This window comes from Schistocerca nitens, chromosome 4 (assembly GCF_023898315.1).
Source record: "Schistocerca nitens isolate TAMUIC-IGC-003100 chromosome 4, iqSchNite1.1, whole genome shotgun sequence".
Taxonomy (NCBI): Eukaryota; Metazoa; Arthropoda; class Insecta; order Orthoptera; family Acrididae; genus Schistocerca; species Schistocerca nitens.
The window spans coordinates 729,527,071-729,552,968 of record NC_064617.1 but is presented as its reverse complement, the minus strand read 5'-3'; the positions used below and the strand labels follow the sequence as shown (position 1 = coordinate 729,552,968).

General features: G+C 45.2%; 1 protein-coding gene across 1 annotated transcript in view; it reads left to right on the top strand.

Annotated features, from left to right (window-relative positions):
* LOC126252537 (uncharacterized) overlaps positions 1 to 21,304 on the top strand; it is a 57,982-nt gene extending 36,678 nt beyond the window's left edge. The window contains exon 3 of the mRNA XM_049953431.1: positions 21,206 to 21,304. Coding sequence (XP_049809388.1) covers positions 21,206 to 21,304 — 99 coding nt within the window. The remainder of the gene's footprint in view (positions 1 to 21,205) is intronic.
* Positions 21,305 to 25,898: the final 4,594 nt, after the last annotated feature.

Genomic DNA, 25,898 nt, shown 5'->3' with positions numbered 1-25,898 from the left:
AGCGTACACTCCTGTGACTATCGCTGCCAGCAATTACATACAGGCTCTACATTACTGCCAAATCATCCTGTAATATCACAGAAGGAACATCCAGGTTCTCGTAGTCCTGTTACACGATCTCGTTCTCACTCATTGTCGCCTTGAAGGCTTTCTTAGCTAACATCAACTCACCACGTCCTTCCTCAAAGATAACTACACTACTGGCCACTAAAATTGCTACACCAATAAGAAATGCAGATGATAAACGGGTATTCATTGGACAAATATATTATACTAGAACTGACATGTGATTACATTTTCACGCAATTTGGGTGCATAGATCCTGAGAAATCAGTACCCTGAACAACCACCTCTGGCCGTAATAACGGCCTTGATACGCCTGGGCATTGAGTCAAACAGAGCTTGGATGGCGTGTACAGGTACAGCTGCCCATGCAGCTTCAACACCATACCACAGTTCATCAAGAGTAGTGATGGGTGTATTGTGACGAGCCAGCTGCTCGGCCACCATTGACCAGATGTTTTCAGTTGGTGAGTGATCTGGAGAATGTGCTGGCCAGGGCAGCAGTCGAACATTTTGTGTATCCAGAAAGGCCCGTACAGGACATGCAACATGCGGTCGTGCATTATCCTGCTGAAATGTAGGATTTCGCAGGGATTGAATGAAGGGTAGAGCAGCGGGTCGTAACACATCTGAAATGTAACGTCCACTGTTCAAAGTGCCGTCAATACGAACAAGAGGTGACCGAGACGTGTAACCAATGGCACCCCATAATATCACGCCAGGTCATACGCTAGTATGGCGATGACGAATACACGCTTCCAATGTGCGTTCACCGCGATGTCGCCAAACACGGATGCTGTAAACAGAACCTGGACTCATCCGAAAAAATGACGTTTTGCCATTCGTGTACCCAGGTTCGTCGTTGAGTACACCATCGCAGGTGCTCCTGTCTGTGATGCAGCGTCAAGAGTAACCGCAGCCATGGTCTCCGAGCTGATAGTCCGTGCTGCTGCAAACGTCGTCGAACTGTTCATGCAGATGGTTGTTGTCTTGCAAACGTCCCCATCTGTTGACTCAGGGATCGAGACGTGGCTGCACGATCCGTTATATCCATGCGGATAAGATGCCTGTCATCTCGACTGCTAGTGATACGAGGCCGTTGGGACCAACACGGCGTTCCGTATTACCCTCCTGAACCCACCGAGTCCATATTCTGATATCATTCATTGGATCTCGACCAACGCGAGCAGCAATGCCGCGATACCATAAACCGCAATCGCGATAGGCTACAATTCGACCTTTATCAAAGTCGGAAACCTGACGGTACGCATTTCTTCATCACAACGAGGTTTCACCAGGCAACGCCGGTCAACTGCTGTTTGTGTATGAGAAATCGGTTGGAAACTTCCCTCATGTCAGCATGTTGTAGGTGTCGCCACCGGCGCCAACCTTGTGTGAATGCTCTGAAAAGCTAATCATTTGTATATCCCAGTATCTTCTTCCTGTCGGTTAAATTTCGCGTCTGTAGCACGTCATCTTCATGGTGTAGCTATTGTAATGGCTAGCAGTGTATCTCTCACTACCCTTACAGCGTGTATTTCAAAGCAGACCTGATCTGCACCCTGTCAGTGGCGCTACTTGCGCCACTCTTTTTTTTATGTCGAAGAACTCCTTCTTGTTGTTGTATCTTTTCTCCGTCAGTGTAGAAGCGCGTGGGATGTAAATGACAGTGGAAAATGAGCCAGCGGCTAGTGAAAGTGTCACAGGTCACTCCAAACTTTTATATGTGATACATTATTAAGTCACATAAAACCTCTTGTGACGTAGTTATAATCCTCCGAAACTTGTAGTGTATAGTTTAATAGAATAAATGTTACTGGGTATAGCTATTTGTTGTTCCGAGTTCAAATCGTTCAAATGGGTATGTGCACTATGGTACTTAACATCTGGGGTCATCAGTCCGCTAGAACTTAGAACTACTTAAACCTAACTAACCTAAGGACATCAAACACATTCATGCCCGAGGCAGGATTCGAACCTGCGACCGTAGCAGTCGCGCGGTTCCGGACTGAAGCGCGTAGAACCGCTCGGCCTCCGCGGCCGGCTGCTGTTCCAGATGACGTCCCCTCTGTTTTCTGTTATTGAAAACCTTTCAGAAATCTCAGCGTCGAATCCTGTCTGAATTATTGTACCTTCTGTGCGTTATGGTATTTTTTGTCATTAGAGCAAGTTCCAAGGTTTACCCGCCCGGAAAGACACGCGCGGTAGCACGCCGCTACTGGGATTTGAGGTGCCACGCCGCTCCGGTATCGTATCCTCCCGGCATTTTAACTACGAGTGCCTGGATATGGTTTTCAAGCGGTCTCCCACATCCGACTAGGTGAATACTGGGCTAGTACCCGTCCAGCCTCAGTTACGCGATTCATAAATGTTTGGAAAACGTTCTCACACTTGCACATGGAATAACACTAACGCAACCAAACCCAGATTAACGTACCGACCCCGTGAAGATACGGGATAATGCAAGGAAAACAAGAATATCAAGCTTCAAGTTTCGAAAAATTAAGCTAATTATTAAGTCACCTCCGCGAATATTAATGAAGACTTTAGTTTTTACAATTTGTAGGATTTAAAAGAGTCATTGGCCGAAAAAATTTTTCTCTTACTTTGTAACCGGTTTTAATATATATGATCAACATGTGATTTTTTTATGGTCATTTTCTCGATGAAATAGTATATAACACTAGTGCATGGACAAACATACATCATGAAGGTCATATATATCGTAATCGGAAAAGAAGTTACGATCAAATACTGCATTAGAGATCGCAAATATTTAACTCTGGAACGCTGTGCGTCCTTCACTGTCACATTTTAATTGTAGTTTTTATTCCCTACGTCAGTTCCCCTATTGCTGTGATGTAATCTGCGTAAAAGCATAATATATGACTGTTTAGGAGTTTTGCACCGAAACTTAATGCTGCAAAACACACAGGAAGCCGATAGAACCCGCAAATGTGTTCCTCTAGCACTTGGGCCGTGACAGCCCGTCACGTAGGTTTCGGGCTTGCTCGCTTATATTTTGTGACCGCATCATTATCGTTGTCTATCTTATTCTAGAAATGCAGATTTTCTAGCTGTTTTGAAGCTCTGCGCTACTAGAGTAACCTCGTTCCTTACGAATAAGATGTTGCATTATTAAATGCTCCTGTTTCGATACGGGAATTAACCGGTAAATGGAGTCCACATTTTGGTGACACTGCTTAAGATATGTACAACGTGTGGCGATTTCAGAGAGAGAGAGAGAGAGAGAGAGAGAGAGAGAGAGAGAGAGATAGAGAGGTATTTATAATTGCGAAGTGGCCGTGGACAAGAATAGCAGCGCGCAAGTTGCTCAACATGGACTCCATCCAAGACGACCAGACATAATACAGCCGACTGCGAGAGGTGACAGTGTACGTATCTGCCAGAGTGAACTACATGATACTTCCTTCGAAGGAAATGTGCGCTGTTAAAATGCATACTCTGTGTTTCGCCATTAACGTGTATTAAAAAATTGCAAAGTTTAGTGACAGTCTGTATATGACTCGATAGAAGGTACCCTTTGCTTCGTATCTGTTGAGAAGCCTCCAGTCTCCACGCACTTTGCTGCAGTTCTGGACAACCAGGGTAGGTTCACTTAAAAATTGTCACAATAGTTTAATGTTCAACCATTCTTTTACTCTACGTGATTTTAGTAGTGGTTTGCCAGAGCCAGTGTTTGCACAGAAGATTTGTCAGGCTCAATCTCAGGGCTGTCTTTTAGTGTCAGTCAAAGCTTCTGTCTATTTCAAATGGCAGAAGAATTTCACTGAAATACTTTGAAGCGCATTGGTGTTCGTAACTTAAGGGCGAAAGTGAATTTCGCATGATGCGTCACGTCAAGTAATATATCACGATGAAACTTGGACGACACTTGGAAGGAACTGCTACAGTTTAATACAGAAGGCAACGCAAAGAAACTAAGAGAAATGAAACTTCTGTTCAAAGATAATAATTACATGAAGTCATCGCGACTTATAGTGGTGTACCGGGCATTATAAACGGCGGGATAAGCTCAGACGGCAATGCGTGCTCCCGTGCTGGCCACAAGGTCGGTTAGGAGTTATTGTGGTAGGGCGTGCCATTCGTCCGCCATAGTGGTTGACGACAGCTGGACGGTCGGTGGACGTGCTGTGACACATACCTCCAAACCATCCCACGTGTGCTCGATGGGATTTAATTCGAGGCAACTGGAGGGCCAGCCTATTCGCCGAATATCCTCTCGTTCCTTTGCTCCTTCCCTTGCACCATTCGATGCGGTCGCCCATTATCGCCTATAAAAATCCCGGCATGCATCCCTGAAAAGACGCAGGGAGTACAGTGTCACAATAACGTTCACCCGCGAGTACACCGTGTTCAGGGATTTAGAGGTCAGTACGCCCATGCATCATTATGACTCCCCACACCATAACGTCAGGGCCAGCATGTTCGACAATGTTCCTCGTTGCATTAAATTTTCCTACCGCGCGCCACATGGGGGTACGTCCAGAACCACGGCTCACACTGAATCTGCTTTCAAAGAGCGTGCGGCCCCCTCCTCTTTCGCCCAATCCCTGTACACTTCACACTATCACATACGGCGCCGCCGATGTGTGGGCCACAACGGAACACAACGTAATGGTCGTCGAACCAAGAGATCAGCCCCACGCAGTCACCGTGTCATTGTGCAAAGTGGGACTGCGTGTCTTGCAGTCCTGTTAAATGTGGTTGCTGTTGCACCTGCGCATTGTCGTGGGTTCTCTAATAACTCACACAAGGTGTAAGTAGGCTATTTAGGTTTTTCTGTTGGTAATGCCACGTAGCGCTCTGTATGAAAATCACTGACTGTGCTGTGTGCAGTCTGTGGCTGATTGGACTCATTGTTGGAATATTCCCTTGTATATTGTTGGACAGTTGTATGGGAACTGCGCGTAGCGTTGTGCAGTTGGAGGTGAGCCGCCAGCAGTGGTGGATGTTGGGAGACAGATGCCAGAGTTTTGAGAGGTCACTATAAGCGGACGATCTGGACGTGTGTCCACCAGAAAAAGGAAATTTGAAAGATGGATGTCATGAATTGATATATATATATATATATAGGAGATCCAGTATTAGAATCGGAATTTAAAAGAGCTTTGGAGGACTTACGGTCAAATAAGGCAGAAGGGATAGATAACATTCCATCAGAATTTCTAAAATCACTGGGGGAAGTGGCAACAAAACGACTATTCACGTTGGTGTGTAGAATATATGAGTCTGGCGATATACCATCTGACTTTAGGAAAAGTATCATCCACACAATTCCGAAGACGGCAAGAGCTGACAAGTGCGAGAATTATCGCACAATCAGCTTAACAGCTCATGCATCGAAGCTGTTTGCAAGAATAATATACAGAAGAATGGAAAAGAAAATTGTGAATGCGCTATGTGACGATCAGTTTAAGTTTAGGAAAAGTAAAGGGACGAGAGAGGCAATTCTGACGTTACGGCTAATAATGGAAGCAAGGCTAAAGAAAAATCAAGACACTTTCATAGGATTTGTCGACCTGGAAAAAGCGTTCGACAATATAAAATGGTGCAAGCTGTTCGAGATTCTGAAAAAGTAGGGGTAAGCTATAGGGAGAGCCGGGTCATATACAATATGTACAACAACCAAGAGGGAATAATAAGAGTGGACGATCAAGAACGAAGTGCTCGAATTAAGAAGGGTGTAAGACAAGGCTGTAGCCTTTCGCCACTACTCTTCAATCTGTACATCGAGGAAGCAGTGATGGAAATAAAAGAAAGGTTCAGGAGTGGAATTAAAATACAAGGTGAAAGGATATCAATGATACGATTCGCTGATGACATTGCTAACCTGAGAGAAAGTGAAGAAGAATTAAATGATCTGCTGAACGGAATGAACAGTCTAATGAGTACACAGTATGGTTTGAGAGTAAATCGGAGAAAGACGAAGGTAATGAGAAGTAGTAGAAATGAGAACAGCGAGAAACTTAACATCAGGATTGATGTGATTCTTGAGTTTCTCCCGGCGTATTTGATAATCAGAATATCCACGGGTGTGCTGCCGGTCTATAGTGTCCAACGGGCACAATATTTCGGCTATCATACATGTCGCCATCATGAGGTGAACTGACGGACTGAGCTCCTGTGAACGTGCCGGCACGGAGATCCGTACGCTATGGCTACTCAGAGGGAACTGGGTTCGGTCGCGGCGGCGGCCGATTTAAATACCCTCCGCCCGCGGCGCGCTCCCTCCGCCGTCTGCGCCCCGCGCTACGGTCGCGCGGTGGAACAGATTGCGACGGCGTCTGAGATGACGTCGGTGTGACGGCTCTGTCCGCCGTGGTCGTCACAACTACACGTATGCTCGATTTACTCTTGATTAACCCAATCGCTGGTTCCCAAGCCTTGCTAAGATTATAGCCACAGTCACGGTTTATGAGGTCGTCATTGGTGCGAATGTCGATGGCCTCTCTAACAACGCTGTCCCAGTATCTCGACGTCTGTACCAGAATCCTCGTGCGGTCATACTCCATAGCGTGATTTTCCGACAAACAATGTTCAGCGCCCGCCGACTTGCTCGGATACATCAGTCGAGTGTGCCTCTGGTGTTCACCGCATCGAACCTCGACGGTACGCATCGTTTGACCAATATACGACTTGCCACATTGACACGGAATCTGGTACACACCGGCCTTCCTCAAACCGAGGTCATCTTTGGCGCTCCCCACCAGTCACGGGTTTTATTCGGAGGACATAACACAGTTCCGACCCGGTGTTTCTTCAGAATGCGGGCGATTTTCCCCGAGAGTGCGCCTGTGTATGGAATAAATGCAGTGCCTAACTCCTCCCTCGTGACTTCATCCATCTCAACAGGTTGTGCTGCAGTGGTTGGGCGGTGAGCACGTTGTATCTCCCACTCTGAGTACCCATTTTTTCGAAATACAGTTCTCAGATGTTCCAAATCCTGGGGTAGGCTCTCTGCGTCAGAGGTAGTGCGCGCCCTATGTACTAGAGTTTTAAGTACCCTATTCCTCTGTGAATGGTGGTGGCAGCTGTCTGCGTGCAAATACAGATCAGTGTGCGTTGTCTTCCGATACACCCATGACCTAGGGTGCCGTCAGCCCTCCTCTTGACCAAGACGTCAAGGAAAGGTAATTTACCCTCCGTTTCAGTCTCCATAGTGAATTTGATGTTGGGGTGTATGGAGTTTAGATGTGTAAGGAAGTCAAGGAGTTTATCCATACCATGTGGCCAGATGACGAACGTGTCGTCCACATAACGGAGAAAGCAAGTAAGTTTCCATACTGATGACGACAGGGCTTCCTCCTCGAAGTTCTCCATGTACAAATTCGCTACCACCGGTGAGAGTGGGCTACCCATGGCGACTCCCTCCGTTTGTTCGTAGTATTCTCCATTAAAAAGAAAATACGTGGAAGTCAAGACATGCCTAAAAAGTTCAGTGGTCTTCTCGTCAAACATCTGACTAATCAATTCTAGTGACTCTCGCAGGGGTACCCTCGTAAACAAGGAAACGACGTCAAAACTCACCATGATATCTGACTCATCCAACCTGAAGCTATCAAGGCGTTTAACAAAATCCACGGAATTACGGATGTGACGAGGGCATTTACCCACATAAGGACTTAATATTCCCGTCAGGTATTTGGCCAACAAATATGTAGGTGCCCTGATGTTGCTGACAATGGGGCGTATTGGTACCCCCTCTTTGTGAACCTTCGGAAGTCCATATAGTCTAGGAGATACCGGACCTTGGGGTAACAATTTCTTAGCGTCACCCTCCGGTAAATCTGCGTCCTTGAGAAGCGCCCTCGTCTTGTTCTCCACCTTCTTTGTAGGGTCAACGCTGATCTTCCGGTAGGAATCGTCATTTAGCAGGCTCTGCATCTTATCAGTATAGTTGTGACGACCACGGCGGACAGAGCCATCACACCGACGTCATCTCAGACGCCGTCGCAATCTGTTCCACCGCGCGACCGTGGCGCGGGGCGCGGACGGCGGAGGGAGCGCGCCGCGGGCGGAGGGTATTTAAATCGGCCGCCGCCGCGACCGAACCCAGCTGTCTGCGAACCAGCTGCGAAGGCTGATGCCCTCGCAGACGTCTTTTAGACTGCGTTTACGCCGATCGAAGACCCGACCGACGCTGTCCACGACGAGCTGGTTGCTGACCGGCTCCCACGCTACTTGGAGGCACGCGACGACGATGACGTCATTGAAGAGACGACGGCGGAGGAGGTGTCGTCCATCCTGCGTGCTCTGAACCCCAGGAAAGCTGCGGGCCCAGACGAAGTTTCCAACGCCCTCCTCCAGAAGTTGCCGCCGGTGGCTGTCACTCATCCTCCGGTCCTGCAGTTTTCCTCAGTCCTGAAAGCATGCAGAAATCGTGGCGATTCCGAAGATGGGGAAGGATCTGTGTCAGCCTGCGAACTACAGACCTATTAGTTTACTGCCGGCCGTCTCCAAGGTCTTTGAAAGGGTGTACATCAGGCGGCTGCAGCGCCACGTTGACGAGGAAGGCCTCCTGCCCGAAGAGCAGTTCGGCTTTCGCAGGGGCCACTCGGCAGTTCACCAACTCCTTCGACTAGTGGAAGATGCGTTCGTCGCCCTCGAGCAGCGCGACTTCTTCGGCGCGGTGTTCCTGGACGTGTCGCGTGCTTTCGACAGTGTGTGGCACCGCGGCCTCTTATTCAAACTTTTTGAACTTGGGGTCCCGACGTCGCACGTCCATCTCATCCGTTCCTATCTTGCCGATAGGACCTTCCATGTGCGGGCCGCGCACGGCTTGTCCTCCGTCCGCCGCATCAATGCCGGTGTTCCACAGGGCTCGGTCTTGGGGCCGCTCCTGTACTCGCTGTACACTTCTGATGCGCCGAAGATCGACCGTGTGTGGCTCGCCCTGTACGCGGATGACACGGCTCTATATACGAGGAGCCTCAATGCCGCCGTCATGCGCCGACGTCTGCAGCTCGCCGTTGACACCCTGGCAGCCTGGGCCGTCAAGTGGCGTCTACAATTCAATGGGGCCAAGACGCAGTTACTGATCGTCACCAGGCGACTCGTTCCTGCAGGTCTGCAACCGCTCACCGTCGGTGGCAGTCCTGTCCTGTGGCGTCCAACGGCGCATTACCTCGGCGTCACCATCGACCGCCGACTCACGTGGGTTCCGCACATCCGCGAAGTGAAGACCAAAGTGCGGAACAGGCTCCGCATCCTGTACCCGGTGCTGAACCCCGGCTCCCAACTACCACCGCGGCTGGGCATCACTCTCTACAAGGCGCTGCTCCACCCTGTACTCCAATACGCCGCCGTCGTCTGGGGGAACGCCGCCGACACGAACCTGAAGAAGCTGGAGACACTGCAGAATCGCATCCTTCGGCTGGCGGTACACCTGCCTTACGATTTCCCCACCGCCTATCTTCACGACATCGCGGAAGTACCTCTGCTCCGTGACCTCTTCCAGGCGACCGCCCGCACCTTTAACGAACGTGCAGGCCGGTCACACAACGCCCAAATCCGGACGATGGGCCGCAAACTGCCGCGCAGCGTCACCACCTGCTGGCCACACCTGCTCGCTGCATAGCTAGCACTGCAGAACTGTGCTGAGAAGACACCAAAGAAGACAATCTACATGTGAAGACGCATTACATCGGCATGCATGGGAGGCAAAGCAATAACTGGTGCGAACTCCATCGCACATCAGAGGCCAAGTTATCTCCGTGCAGATCCACGCGAGACCGAACCCAGTTCCCTCTGAGCAGCCATAGCGAACGGATCTCCGTGCCGGCACGTTCACAGGAGCTCAGTCCGTCAGTTCACCTCATGATGGCGACATGTATGATCGCCGAAATATTGTGCCCGTTGGACACTATAGACCGGCAGCACACCCGTGGATATTTTGATTATCAGGATTGATGGTCAAGAAGTCAATGAAGTTAAAGAATTCTGCTACCTAGGCAGTAAAATAACCAATGACGGACGGAGCAAGGAGGACATCAAAAGCAGACTCGCTATGGCAAAAAAGGCATTTCTGGCCAAGAGAAGTCTACTAATATCAAATAGCGGCCTTAATTTGAGGAAGAAATTTCTGAGGATGTACGTCTGGAGTACAGCATTGTATGGTAGTGAAACATGGACTGTGGGAAAACCGGAACAGAAGAGAATCGAAGAATTTGAGATGTGGTGCTATAGACGAATGTTGAAAATTAGGTGGACTGGTAAGGTAAGGAATGAGGAGGTTCTACGCAGAATCGGAGAGGAAAGGAATATGTGGAAAACACTGATAAGGAGAAGGGACAGGATGATAGGAGGATGATAGGACATCTGCTAAGACATGAGGGAATGACTTCCATGCTACTAGAGAGAGCTGTAGAGGGCCAAAACTGTAGAGGAAGACAGAGATTGGAATACGTCAAGCAAATAATTGAGGACGTAGGTTGCAAGTGCTACTCTGAGATGAAGAGGTTAGCACAGGAAAGGAATTCGTGGCGGGCCGCATCAAACCAGTCAGTAGACTGATGACACAAAAAAAAAACAACACACACACACTATGCCCGACGGAGGACTAGAACCACCGGCGGGAGGGGCCGCGCATTCCGTGACATGGCGGGGCACAAACCGCCGTGCCACTCCGCGTGGCCATCCATATGTGTGGCCTCCCGACAATGTTGCAATGAAACAAACACCACCACAGTGCACCGTAACTGCTCTCTGATTGACATACACGCTGCCTTTTCCCGCTCCTTCAACTGCGTCGTTCTGCGGGACCAGCTCCATTTGGCAATACAGTCACGCAGACCTCACACACTGTAATATCCAGCTTCCTGTGCACGACTGGAAGACCTTTGTCATATACTTCCGCACTTGCATTCATTTCCACCGAGTTGCTAATATGTTTTCTTAATCATCTTGTGAATGTTGCAGTTCGTCTTATTTCCGTGCTTGCTAAGAAAACTTGGAGAGGAATTTCGCCTTATGCGATACACCGTTTTGTAGTTTTTTTCACCTAGACATGTTTCACCACTTTTGTGCTCTCTTCAGTGGATTTATTTGCTTATTTCCTTTCTGGAAAATTGTTGTTACGTATTAAACTCTTCTCTGGTTTATATAAACTTCTAACACAAGATATTTATACTTGTAAAAGGACCGATTATTGTCAAATATTTTACATTGCATACAGAATAGAGTTGAGACATATATTATCCAGTTGAGACACTGTATATTATTCATATGTAATATGTCTGAAAGTTTTAGTTTTATAGTAAATTTTGAGATAAAGAGTATGTATACATTTGTTTACATTCATCACAGAAGCTATTGTCTGTTTATGCTGGTGAAACGCCATGAAACAAATGAACACCAGATAGCCATAACAACACGTAATGGTGGCAGAAACTCTGCTTGCCGAACAAATCTTACAAAGAGCATATGTAACGACAACAACATAAGAAATAAGGGAAATAATCACAATATAAAAAGCTGTTAGCAAGACGCTAAATAATGCGCTGTATAACGACTCTCAGCCGGAAATCAACAATAAATAGAAAAAAATTTTGTTATTTGCAGTTGACAAGCTGTATATTACGTAGTAGATTTGAAGGTACCAGCATAAACAACCAATAGCTTCGTGTGAGGTATGTAAACATTTGTATACATCAACTTTATTTACAAATTTACTATAAAAGCAAAAATTTTAGGCCTGTCGTAAATGAACAACACAAAGTGTCTCTACGCAGTGTAATATGTCTTCAATTTTGTTCTGTACGTAAACCAATGTAAAATATTTGACAATAATGGCTCCTTTTACAAACATAAATATCTTGTGTCAAGAGTTCATATAACCCCGAGGAAAGGTTAACTTGTAACAACAATTTATAGAAAGTAAATAAACAAATAAATCTACTGAAGACAGCACAAAAAATTCTCAAACATGTCCGAGTGAAATCAAAAACATAATGCAGGGTCCTGCCCACTCGTGTCGTACAGCGAACCTAAAGGATGCTGCATTCTCGGAATGTTATACAACAATTAAAGCAAATCACATTAATAGTTTTTATGGCAAATAAGAAGATTGACAATACTTTGAATTTACAACGGTGTTGCAAGCTATGGGCGACTTGCAAACAGTCTATGTTTTTTGCTGTAGACAGTGCCCATAAAAGCCATGGATATGGATCACTGATAACTGCTATCGTTAATATCACTGTTCATCTAGGCCTCTGCTCTAGCCTGTCTAGTACTATGCTACTAATGTCCGTCTAGTACTGTGCGGCCGAGGCTGGCAGGAGTGGTGCTTATATTCAACCCTTGTAGAGTCCGCTCCTTTCGTGGTGGCATCCTGGTGAGCGCGTTGTTGGATAACGTCGTCTCACAGCCTTCTCTGTGGTTGCGTTCTTCGTGCCGTCGCTTGTTGTGACGCCACAACATTCCTCCTCCCCCCCCCTCCCAAAAAAAAAAACGACGGACTGTCGTCGTATGGGGAACGCGACAACGGCGGGGGAGGTAGGAGGGTCGGCGTATTGCGGGACCGGAAGCTGAGGCTACGGAGGAAATCAAGCTTCCGGTCGTACCCCGCCGTCCGGCCTGCGTTCTGGAGTAAACGTCCGCCGGAAAACGACCAGAGGGGTACGCGTCCATGTCCTGTTGTCATGAACCAGGTGAAGAAGGCGGCGACTGCTGCGGTGTCTTTGATTCATAATCAAAACGCCTTCGGTCCCGGGTTCGAATACCACCGCTGCTTAAATTTTGATTAAAAATCAATATTGGCAGCCGAAGATTTCCGGCATAAGAAGTCACCTCAATCTGCCAACGGCGTTGTCAAAGAGAGCGGAGAAGCGGACAGCGGTACAGAGCACTTTCTTGTCCTAGGGATGGGAAACTGCCCCTAGAGGAGGAAGAATCAGTAATGATCAACGGCATGAGGATGCAGAAGCAGTTGGAAACAACTACATTAAAGACACGTAAGGCGTTGACAGGACATGTGGCCTGTAATTGAAGAAGTGTCATGATGATCTCTCCATTGGCAAAAGATTCCGGAATAGTCCCCCATTCGGATCTCCGGGAGGGGACTGCCAAGGGGGAGGTTACCATAACAAAGAGATTGAATAAACAACGGAAGGATAACATTCTATGAATCGGGGTGTGGAGCGTCAAAAGTTTTAACGTAGCAGGGATGCTAGAAACTCTGAAAAGGGAAATGTAAAGGCTCAATCTAGATATAGTAGGGGTCAGTGAAATGAAGTGGAAAGAAGACAAGCATTTCTGGTCAGTCGAGTATAGGGTAATATCAACAGCAGCAAATAATAGTGTAACAGGAGTAGGATTCAAAAAATGGTTCAAATGGCTCTGAACACTATGGGACTTAACTGCTTAGGTCATCAGTCCCCTAGAACTTAGACCTACTTAAACCTAACTAACCTAAGGACATCACACACATCCATGCCCGAGGCAGGATTCGAACCTGGGACCCTAGCGGTCACGCGTTTCCAGACTGTAGCGCCTAGAACCGCTCGGCCACTCCGACCGGCGAGTAGGATTCGTTATGAATAGGAAGAGAGGGCAGAGAGTGTGTTTCTGTGAACAATTCAGTGACAGGGTCGTAAGTATCAGAATCGACAGCAAACCAACACCGACAACCATAGTTCAGGTATACATGACGACGTCGCAAGCTAAAGATGAAGAGATAGAAAAAGTGTATGAGGATACTGAAAGGGTAATACAGTATGTAAAGGGGGATGAAAATCTACGAGTAATAGTCATGGGGGACTGGAATGCAATTGTAGGGGAAGGAGTAGAAGAAAAGCTTACGGGAGAATATGTGCTTGGGACGAGGAATGAGAGAGCAAACAGACTAATTGAGTTCTGTAACAAGTTTCAGCTAGTAATAGCTAATACTGTGCTCAAGAATCACAAGAGGATGAGGTATATTTGGAAAAGGCCAGATGCTACGGGAAGATTTCAGTTAGATTTCATCATGGTCAGACAGAGATTCTGAAATCAGATACTGGATTGTAAGGCGTACCCAGGAGCAGATATAGACTCACATCACAATGTAGTAGTGATGAAAAATAGGCTGGTGTTTAAGACATTAGCCAGGAAGAATCAATACGTAGTGGGGTACGGCAGTACTAAGGAATGACAAGATACGCTTGAAGTTCTCTAAGGCTATAGATACAGCAATAAGGAATCCCTCAGTAGGCAGAACAGTTGAGGAAGAATGGACATCCTTAAAAAGAGCCATCACAGAAGTTCGGAAGGGAAACATAGGTACAAAGAAGGTAACTGCGAAGAAACCATGGGTAACAGAAGAAATACTAAACTTGACTGATGAAAGGAGGAAGTACAAAAATGTTCCGGGAAACTCAGGAATAGAGAAATACAAGTCGCTAAGGAATGAAATAAATAGGAAGTGCAGGGAAGCTAAGACGAAATGGCTGCAGGAAAAATGTGAAAAAATCGAAAAAGAAATGATTGTCGGAGGGACAGACTCAGCATACAGGAAAGTCAAAAAATCTTTGGTGACATTAAAAGCAAGGGTGATAACATTAAGAGTACAACGCGAATTCCACTGTTAAATGCAGAGAAGAGTGTGGATAGGTGGAAAGAATACATTGAAAGCCTCTATGAGGGGGAAGATTTGTCTGTGTAATAGAAACAGGAGTCGATTTAGAAGAGGTAGGGGACCCGGTATTAGAATTAAAAGAGCTTTGGAGGACTTAAGATCAAATAGGCAGAAGGGATAGACAATATTCCATCAGAATTTCTAAAATCATTGGGGGAAGTGGCAACAAACGACTATTTACGTAGGTGTGTAGACTGTAAGAGTCTAGCGACATGCCATCTGACTTTCGGAAAAGCATCATCCACACAATTCCGAAGACGGCAAGAGCTGAAAAGTGCGAGAATTAACGCACAATCAGCTTAACAGCTCATGCATCCAAGTTGCTTACAGGAATAATATACAGAAGAATGGAAGAGAAAATTGAGGATGCACTAGATGACGATCAGTTTGGCTTTATGAAAGGTAAAGACACGACAGAGGCAATTCTGACGTTGCGGCTAATAATGGAAGCAAGACTAAAGAAAAATCAAGACACGCTCATAGGATTTGTCGACCTGTAAAAAGCGTTCGACAACGTAAAATGGTGCAAGATGTTCGAAATTTTGAAAAAGTAAGTGTAATCTATAGGGAGAGACGGGTCATATGCAATATCTACAATAGCCAAGGGGGAATAATAAAAGTGGACGACCAAGAACGAAGTGCTAGTATTAAAAAGGGTGTAAGACAAGGATGTAGCCTTTCGTCCCTAAACGAGGAAGCAATGATGAAAATAAAAGAAAAGTTCAGGAGTAAAATTAAAATTCAAGGTGAAAGGATATCAATGATACAATTCGCAGATGACATTGCTATCCTGAGAGAAAGTGAAGAAGAACTACATGATCTGCTGAACGGAATGAACAGTCTAATGAGTACACAGTATGGTTTGAGAGTAAATAGGAGAAAGACGAAGGTAATGAGAAGTAGTAGAAATGAGAACAGCGAGAAACTTAACACTAGGATTGATGGTCATGAAGTAGATAAGTTCTGCTACCTAGACAGTAAAATAACCAATAACGGACGGAGCAAGGAGGACATCAAAAGCAGACTAGCTATGGCAAAAATGCATTCCTGGCAAAGAGAAGTTTACTAATATCAAATATTGGCCTTACTTTGAGGAAGAAATTATTGAGAATGTACGTCTGGAGTACGGCATTGTATGATAGTGAAACATGGACTGTAGGAAAACCGGAACAGAAGAGATTCGAAAGAATTGAGATGTGGTGCTACAGACGAATGTTGAAAAGTGCTACTCTGAGATGAAGAGGTTGGCACATGAGAGGAATTGGTGGCGGGCCGCATCGAACCAGTCAGAAGACTGATGACCAAAAAAAAGTGGAGTGAAATAGGAAGAGGACAAGGATTTCTGGTCAGACGAGTAATAGGGTATTATCAACAGCAACAGAAAATGACATAAAATTAGTTAGATTCGTTATGAATAGGATGATACGGCAAAAGTGAGCTGCTGTAAATAGCTCAGTGACTGAATCGACCCTGTTCAAGAATCACAAGAGGAGGAGATACAGGCTCAGATCATCTAGTAATGATGAACAGTAGGCTGAAATTTCTGATACTAGTCAGGGAGAATCAATGCCAAAAAAAGAAGTGAGATACGGAAGAACTAAGGAATGAAGAGATAACACTTGACGTTCTCTTCTGAGATAATAAATATCTCATTAGAGAGTTCAGTTGAAGAGGAATGGGCATATCCAAAAAGTGCGATCACAGAAGTTGGAAAGGAAAACATAGGTACAGGAAACCATGGATAAATGAAGAAATAGTGTAGTTGGTCTACGAAAGAAGGAAGTTCAAAGATTTCTCAGAAATCCAAGAATATGGAAATGTAAGTCACTTGAGAATGATATAAACAGGGAATGCAGGGAAGCTAAGGCGGAATGGCTACATGAAAAATGCGAAGAAATTAAAATTAAATGCCTGTCGGAAGGACTGATTCAGCATATAGAAACGTCAAAACCTTCACTGAAATTGAAATCAAGGTTCGTAACTTTAAGAGTGAACTGGAATTCCTTTGTTAAATGTGGACGAGAGAACGGATGGATGGAAAGAGTGCATTGAAAGCCCGTATGAGGGAGAGGACTCGTCTGATGACCCGATAGGAGAAGAAACAGGAGTCGACAGAGGAAAGATAGGAGATCTATGATTAGAGTCGTAATTTAAAAGTTCTTTGGCTGACTCAAGATCAAAAAACGCAAAAGGGATAAATAACATTCCGCCATAATTTGTAAAATCAGTGGTGGATGTGGCAACAAAACCACTATTCTCATTGGTGTGTAAAATGTATAATATAGGCAATATATCATCAGACTTTCGGAAAAAACATCATCCACACAATTCCGAAGATAACGAGAGCTGGCAAATCCGAGAAGCATCGCGTAATCGTCTTAACAGCTCTGGCATCCAAGTTGCTGACAAGAATAAAAATGGAAAAGAAAATTGAGGATGTGTTAGGCGACGATCAGTTTAACTTTAGGAAGGACAAAGGCACCAGACAAGCAGTTCTGATGTTGCAATTGGTAATGCAAGCGTGACTCGAGAAAAATCAGGACACTTTTACAGGACTTGTGGAGTTCGAAAAAGTGTTGACAATGTCAAATGGTGCAAGTTACAGGGAAAAAACAGATGATAAACAATATGCACAAGAATTAAACTGACCAATTAATTAGCCTCCACGCCCAACCCTCCATGGATGACGTCATGGATTTTCCCCAGCTGGCACGTGGATCCGCCTTCCCCTTCCCCCTCCCCCACTCTCCCCCTCCCATTCACCCACTTGCCCTACAGGCAGGAATTACGAATTCTGGCGAGAAATTTAAAAAAATGAGGGAATTTCAAAAATGGCCGGAATTTCTTAGTCTCAAGGCTTGGCTGACACCCTCCCCCCCCCCCCCCGCCTACCCTTGAATCGATGGGAAATTCAAAATGGCGGTGCCCTTTCCGGAAAACCCCTAGTGCACCACTCAACCCAGTGAAACCGTCCAGATGCAGGAGAGGAAGCTTAGGTTAGTGTACTTTAGTTATTTTTGGCAGGAAACTGCAGTAGATATCGGTCCTAATTACGTAATTAATCATAAATATTGGGCCTAATTACACAACAATATGCATAGCACTACACAAGGAGCACCTAAATTCACAATACAGCTCAAAAAATGACGATGTCATACAACTTGTGTTACCGTGCTGGGAAAATGATTCACAATACCACTCGAAACTACCGGCAGACGTGCTCGTACTCTACACAGAATGATCCCTTCACCTGTAAGCTGGCGACAAAAAGGTTGGAGTGGAAGGTTCTGTTTATTTTTGGGGGAATTGAGCTCAACTGACGAATGGTTGGTGCTGAACAGAGAGGAGTTTAAAATTACCTGTAAGCGTACAGTTGAGAACTTTTGTCTACCGCTGTTTGACGTCAGAGTTCGCTACAGACGCCTCCCACTGCATTGCTTGGCAATCACCCTGCAGCACTGGTGATTGAAATTCAGGAAGGCCAATGCACGCTACCACAACTGTTGGAAATAGCTTCACTGTTCTAGTTGCACATTGAAATTGTCGTGAAAAATATCAGCGCTCGTAAGCGACAGGTCATAATGCCACACACGTACTGGGATTTGGAAAAATCATCGTAGTAACACAACTACTGCAAAAACTGACCCCAGAAGAGTGCACCAGGAGAGAGGGACGGCAGTTGCATGTGTGTTCTCCCCGATGTGCGGTCACGAACTAATCGACGGCCAATCTTACCTTCCACACTTCATCACTTCATCCCTCCCTCTCCTCATTGTAGGTAGGGATATAGGCCTGTTCTCACTTGTTGCTGATGGCCCTCAAAGAGATCTATCTGGTGGAAGTGATATACTGTCTCTGACCTGTGGAAAACACTCACAAACAGACAAAAGACACCACAACAGGACGCTTCCTGCCGTTAAACATATCTCTTGGAACGGCCGCCCCCCCCCCCCCCCCCACCTCCTCATGGAGCAACAACGAAATTCCGGAGAACTCTCCAGAATACTTTTTCAAACATCTGCTGCTACCACTTTCGGCTTCTGCGTGCAGCCACGCATTCCACCCCAGGAGGTAGGCGTGGCCGGTCATAGCCGGAGGCCAAGGCGATCCAGGAGGTTGGTCAGCACTACCAATGCCGGCACAATAGGTTGCGATGCTGGCAGACCACAGAACAAAGTGAGATAAATGACAGCTATCCCGACCGCGAGTTGTTTGTCTAAAACCGCAGCTGTGCCGCACTGTCCCTGCCACAACCGATTGCTTCCGCTGGTGCACGCCGTTCTGCGAGGAAAAGACATTTAACTGTAACAGTTGTATTTAACGCCAATGCACCTTTTATAAGCGAGAATCTTTTCAAAAAAATCGCAATCACGATGATAATAAGTGTTCTGTCTCCACGAAAATAGGTGCAATCCATTTCCTTTTAGTTTTATGAGCAAAATCAGTATAGCTTTTCACGTTCGACTCTCTTTCCCCTCACCTCCCGTTGTTTTGCGATATCCAATGATGTGGAAAAAAACAGAACTGCAGCCGATTACAGATAACCAAACTACAGAGGTCGGTGCTCTATAGCCATACATCCGACAGATGTATTAACTTAATAAAAGCAAGTCTTCCAGTCGAGACTGTATACCAATTAGTTTCCTTTCGGAGTACGCTGATGGATTAGCTCCATACAAAACAATCAAATACAACCGTTCGCTCGACGAAAGATCCGTATCCAAAGACTGGAAAGTTGCACAGGTCACATCAATATTCAAGAAAGGTAGTTGGAGTAATCCACTGAATTAAAGGGTCATATCGTTAACGTCGATATGCAGCAGGATTTTGGAACATATAAATTGTTCGAAAATTATGAATTATCTCGAAGAAAACGGTCTATTGACAGAGAGTCAACATTGGTGTTTGTGTTTCTAACCGATCTGTTCATTTAGAATTTGATGGGGGTAATTTTGTGTGTGTGAATGCGTTTCAATCTCTTCAAGAACACGAGATGAGTAGAAAAACAAAATTTACAAACATATCAGAGATCATGTTACCATTAAATTAAAAATAACCGCTGGAAAGAAAACGTTTAAATGCAAAACAACATCGAGAAATTACCATACATATCGCGCATTACAACAGTATCTGGCATAACCAGTTCCAAAAAAACATAGCATTAAATTACATATGAGCGTAGAACAACATGAACACGAATCATATAAGCAATATAAAACATCTGGTAAGAGCAAAGATATGACCTAGAGAATACGATTGAAGCAAACAGCCTGTAACCATACAACATAGCTGACTCAACTGTCAATACAGCTGTCAAGTAACGTCGTAACGAATTAGTCTTTCATAATTCGACAACTTCACAAATAACTGCTCTGAAAAGTATAATACCTACTATAGCTCCACCAACATCATCGGAGCAAACGTATATAGTAGTGTGACAGCAACTGAGACATCGATGTCACATGGATACCAAGACCACCGGAGAGACGTAGCAAATCATAGTTCTATAATACGTTAAATAATTCACTTCAAAGTTCGCAATATTTTGCCAAACTATGTACTTCCCACAGATAACCTGGAGATGGCGCTCACACCGAAATAGGCTTATTGTAATAAACGATGTAATCGAACACGTCAGCGTCTTGGTCTCATAGCATAATATATTAAGTCCTTGGTGCTGTATTAGGCGTTAAGTGATTTGCAAAACTGAGTGTGAGTTCCTGTTTTATTTTGTGTTATTCTTCCATTATGGTAATTTTGTAGTTCCTAATGTTAACAACTAAATGCAGTTGTTAAAGATTTTAAACATGGCTGAAACAGCAACTGTTGAAATTGGTTTTATTTATTAAGACAAAAGGTTTGAATTAACACAACTTTTAATAATTTAATGCGCACGTGTATGAATCCATGGATTTTAATGTGAGCGAGTGTCTGGCACATACCACAAATGCCCTCTGTTGGCGAAACCATCTGCCCTGGGGCTTTCACTCTCTCGTCACGATAGTCCATAGGCGAAGTACTGATGCTACACTGTGTTCGCATGGACCCTGTGTCCATAATCATGTGTATAAATGGAGATGATGTCTTAACTACTGACGACGCCTTTGGCACAGTTGTTTTATTAATCTCCGTTGCAGGATGTAATTTTAGTAAGTGACTAAAAGATTTGTTCCTGTAATACTCTGGTAATTTTACGGTTACTTAAGCTATAGTGTTTTTTCTTTCTCATTTCCGATGATAAGTTTTTGCTAATGAAAGTATCTTCCTGTTCAGGATATTTTACTTCTGATGAAGGTATATTTATACATATACCGAAACCTTGGTCAAGAATCTTTATCCTGCAACTGTTTTGGCTGTCATCGTTTACCGTGAAGTTGTTAAAGAGTCCTCGCTTTGCAACCCCCCCCCCCCCCTCTCCTCCAGCTGAACATCATCCCCAAATCCCCAACGAGCTCCTGCGCCACAGCGTTTATACCAGAGTGTGAAACATTATTCTTTGTCCAGGCCCGTATAACACCTTCAGAAGGCAAAACAAGGAAACGAGAAAATTTAGAATTCAAGTCACGAATCTGGTGTGATCTTCGGTCCTCCGTCAGTGCCTGAACGGGAGCACGCGGTGACGAAGTACCGCGACGAGGTGGCATCGCTGCTTCATTAGGCTAATGACGCCCCTGTCAGTAGCTGGTAGCTCCTCGTTAACGTATCGCCCGTCTGCCATCGGCAGCGCCGACCGGGTGACGGCGTAATCGCGCGCTTCTCGTCCCGCGGTTGCGACGCCTGCCGCCCGGAGCCCGGCGCCTCGTGAATCACCCGCGTGACGTGCTTTGCCGACAAGCGTGACTGACGACGTTACGCGTTTATTTGCCGCAAGCTTGACGCGTCACTGCCCACGCCTCCGGTTCGTTAGGGTGGCACTCCTGGTTACTGTAGATCGCTATGAGCCATCTCTGCCCAGTGCGCACGACTCTACTACAGGTCGCCACGCCCCACGCCACCGTCACCAACTTATCCCTTTCCAGGGTATTCTATAATTATAATTCCAAGTACACTGCTAACTCTGATTGCGCTATGTTTTTATAATAGGCGTAATTCGGTTTAAATGCCATATTCGGGCTATTTGTAAATAAATGGTACAAAATTTTGGTACTTTATTTACAATTTATAGCCTGCCGGGATGGCCGAGCGGTTCTAGGCGCTACAGTCTGGAACCGCGTCACCGTTACGGTCGCAGGTTCGAATCCTGGCTCGGGCATCGATGTGTGTGATGTCCTTTAGTTAGTCAGGTTTAAGTAGTTCTAAGTTCTAGGGGACTGATGACCTGAGATGTTAAGTCCCATAGTGCTCAGAGCCATTAGTAATTATTAAGTATATTTGATTATTATACATTTTTAAACACGTCTGATGATTTTGACACCCATGCGATATCGGTGGTTCTGTCACTATCTGGTATTTGCTCGTTAGTTACGTTACTTTGGTGTTACTGGAGTAATAATGGTTGTTTATTATCTTCTTAGACTTATTACTGTAGTTGTCAAATTATGTTCTTTATACCAGTAAACATTGTTGTTTATTCGGCCAGTTTGCACAAAAATACTCAATGATTATCAATTTCACCGTAATTAAAAGGCCATCTTCAGATCATCTGTATAGAATAAATTTTTTCCAGGGCCACTCCACTTCGTCGCCTGTCCAAATTAATTGGATACAACTTCTAGAGACGTATTCCATACTACTGTATCTCACCATACAATAAGAGAATATCAGTGCGAATAGTGACCAGTAGTTTCAAATAAAATATATGAGACATGTATAAAACGTTTTGATGTTGTGTCCTTATAGACATCTGATAAGAAAAAAAAATGTGTCTTATCAGATGTCAAGAAGGACACAACATGAAAATAATTTTTTGCACGAACTGACCTCTAGGTTATGTGCCATAAATGTTTGATGGGATTTATGTCGAGCGATCTGTGGGTGGCCAAATCATTCACTTGGATTGTCCACAATGTTCTTCAAAATGGTTCAAATGGCTCTGAGCACTATGGGACTCAACTGCTGAGGTCATTAGTCCCCTAGAACTTAGAACTAGTTAAACCTAACTAACCTAAGGACATCACAAACATCCATGCCCGAGGCAGGATTCGAACCTGCGACCGTAGCGGTCTTGCGGTTCCAGACTGCAGCGCCTTTAACCGCACGGCCACTTCGGCCGGCACAATGTTCTTCAAAGCAGTCGCGAACAACTGTGGTCCAGTGACATGGAGCACTGCCATCCGTAAAAATTCCATCGTTGTTGGGGAACGTGAAGTACATGAATGGCTGTAAACGAAGTAGCCGAAAACAATCGTTTCCAGTCAGTGACAGGTTCTGTTGGACCAGAGGATCCAGTCCATTCCATGTAACCATATCCTACACCATTATGGAGTCACCACCAGCTTGCAGAGTGCCACGTTCACAGATTGGATCCATGGCTTCGTGGGATCTACGCCACACTCGAACCCTACCATCAGCTGCTATTACCAACTGAAATCCGGATTCATAGAACCTGTTTTGCAGTCATTAGGATTTAACCGATTTGGTCACGAGACCAGGAGAGGCACTGCAGGCGACGTCGTGTTGTTGGCAAAGGCACCCGCGTCCGTCTTCTGCTGCCATAGCCTACTAAAACCAAATTTCGCAGCACTGTCCTAAAGACCACGTTCGTCGTACGTTCTACGTACAATTTCTGGGGTTATTTCACGCAGTGTTGCTTGTCTGGTAGCACTGACAACTCTACGCAGAGTTGCTTGTCTGTTAGCATTGACAACTCAATGGGAATGCCGCTGCTCTCAGTAGTTAAGTGAAGGTCGCCAGCCACTGCATTGTCCGTGGGACAGGTAATATCTGGAATTTGGTATTCTTGGCACGCTCTTGACACTGTGGTTCTCGGAATATCGAATCCCGTAACAATTTCCGAGCCGGCCGCTGTGGCGGAGCGTTTGTAGGCACTTCAGTTTGGAACTTCGCGACCGCTACGGTCGCAGGTTCGAATCCTGCCTCGGGCATGGATGTGTGTGATGTCCTTAGGTTAGTTAGGTTTAAGTAGTTCTAAGTTCTAAGGGACTGATGACCTCAGATGTTAAGAGCCATAGTGCTCAGAACCATTTGAACAATTTCCGAAATGGAATGTCCCAAGCGTCTTAGTTCCAAGTACCATTCCACGTTAAAAGTCTGTAAATGCCCCTCGTGCTGCCATAACCAGGTCGGAAACCTTTTCACACTAATCATCTGAGTACAAATAACAGCTCCACCAACGCACTGCCTTTTTATAGCTAGTGTACGCGATATTACCATCATCTGTAAATGTGAATATCGCTATCTCATGACTTCTGTCACGTCGTAGCATGTTCCTTTGACGTTCATGGCCATATGGCAATCCCTGCACCATTCATCGATCCTCTGCAGGTCTTTGTGGAATTCGTCACTGTCTTCCGGCAGCGCTACCTTCTTGTAGACAACCACATCATCTGCGAACAGCCGCGTGGAACTTTGGACGGTTTCACTCATCCGCTGTCCAATGGCGTCACTGTTTACACCACCTCAACCATCGATTATTATTGACTACAGAATGTGTGGCTTATGAGGAGCTGCTCGATCACTATACCCTACTCAACTTAACTCCCTACGCGCAGTCAGTGTGCTAACTGGACTGGTGGCAGCACTTTCAAACTCATGAGTGAGTCCTTCTTCTGACTGCATGCGATTTTTTTCAGCCACCCTCCGCAACGCTCGACGGATCCTGTAGTCAGTACATAACGTCTGCCTGGCCTTGGTTTAGATGTAGAGGTTTCTCCTTGTTCGCACTTGACATTCATATGACGAACAGTCTGGCAGCTTTAGAATGGTTGACATACCAATGTTGACATACCAATGACGAATCTGTTACGCAAGTGACATTCAACGACCAGTCCACGTTCCAAGTCACAGAGCCCTCCTGACGGATGCATTGTTCTGTTGCTGCTCCACTACTGACAACACAACACTGCCCGCCTCATTTTACAATGTCTAGTCCGCCTCTTGTGACATCTAGTGGTCAGTTCCGGATTATTTGGTGGTGCCTGGATACTTTCGATCTGATAGTGTATAGCATATGTGATAGAAACTTCGATCTCTATGGTTCAGTGCATAAATGAAAAATCCGCAGTTCTGAGGAATACATCAATATACGAGAGCTGTAGAAATAAATCTTCGAGTTTCCCACTGGACAAAACCTTTAGTTTCGGGTTAGTCTACTGCCCTAGTTACGAGATGAGAAAGCTACAGGACTGAGTTTTCAATTCTATAGTATGACACACTGCCATGTTGACCAGTTGGAGCTGCATCACGGTGTGAGACCTAACAGTTCTCTTTTCTACGACGTGTTTCAGTTGCTGAAATATGTTTAGTGTGTATCCACTACGGTGCAAAGAACCCCAGTTTCTTATGTAGTTATTAAAGAAAGAAATGAATAGATATTTCAAGAGATAATGAACCTATGTCATCTCAAAAAAATTTTAGGGCAGCTCGACGCCCTGAACTGATGCATTTCTTTAACATGAATTACATTTGTAAAAGTACCATACTTTTATGGAATTATGGAAGTAAGTCATAGTGTGAAAAAAAAGTTTCTGATTCGAAATAAGGACGTAATTTAAAAGCAAAAAAGCCATAGCGTCAGTATTTCTCCCCATCAGGACTGGTAGGGTATGCAGAGTGAAACTAACTTTCCTTTAAAGACTCTGAGGACAGGATCCTTACACTAAAACAAGAAAAAATGTCTAATAAACGTGGGCTTTAAATACATACCTTAAGAGCTATGGTACTGTGAAACATCTATTCTCTTTACTTTCCACATTTTGGGAGAAGGTAGTATGGACCAAAACGAGAAAAAATGTCCAGTAACTGTGGGCTCTAAAAAGCAATATGTTAAGAGCTGTGAGCACTTGTTCACTCGAAGAGATGTGTTTCACAGTAGCCAAGATGAGCAAGTGCTCGTACCTGTTAAAGTATGCATTTTAGAGATCAAGTTTACTCGACATTTCTTTCTTGTTTTGGTGTAAGGAACCTGTTCTAAAAGTATGTAAAGGGAAGTTAGTTATAACCTATTTAAGGGACATGATCAGCATCAGATTTTAAGTGGTGAGCTGATCACTGTGAAGTACACGGAGTTGTTACGTAC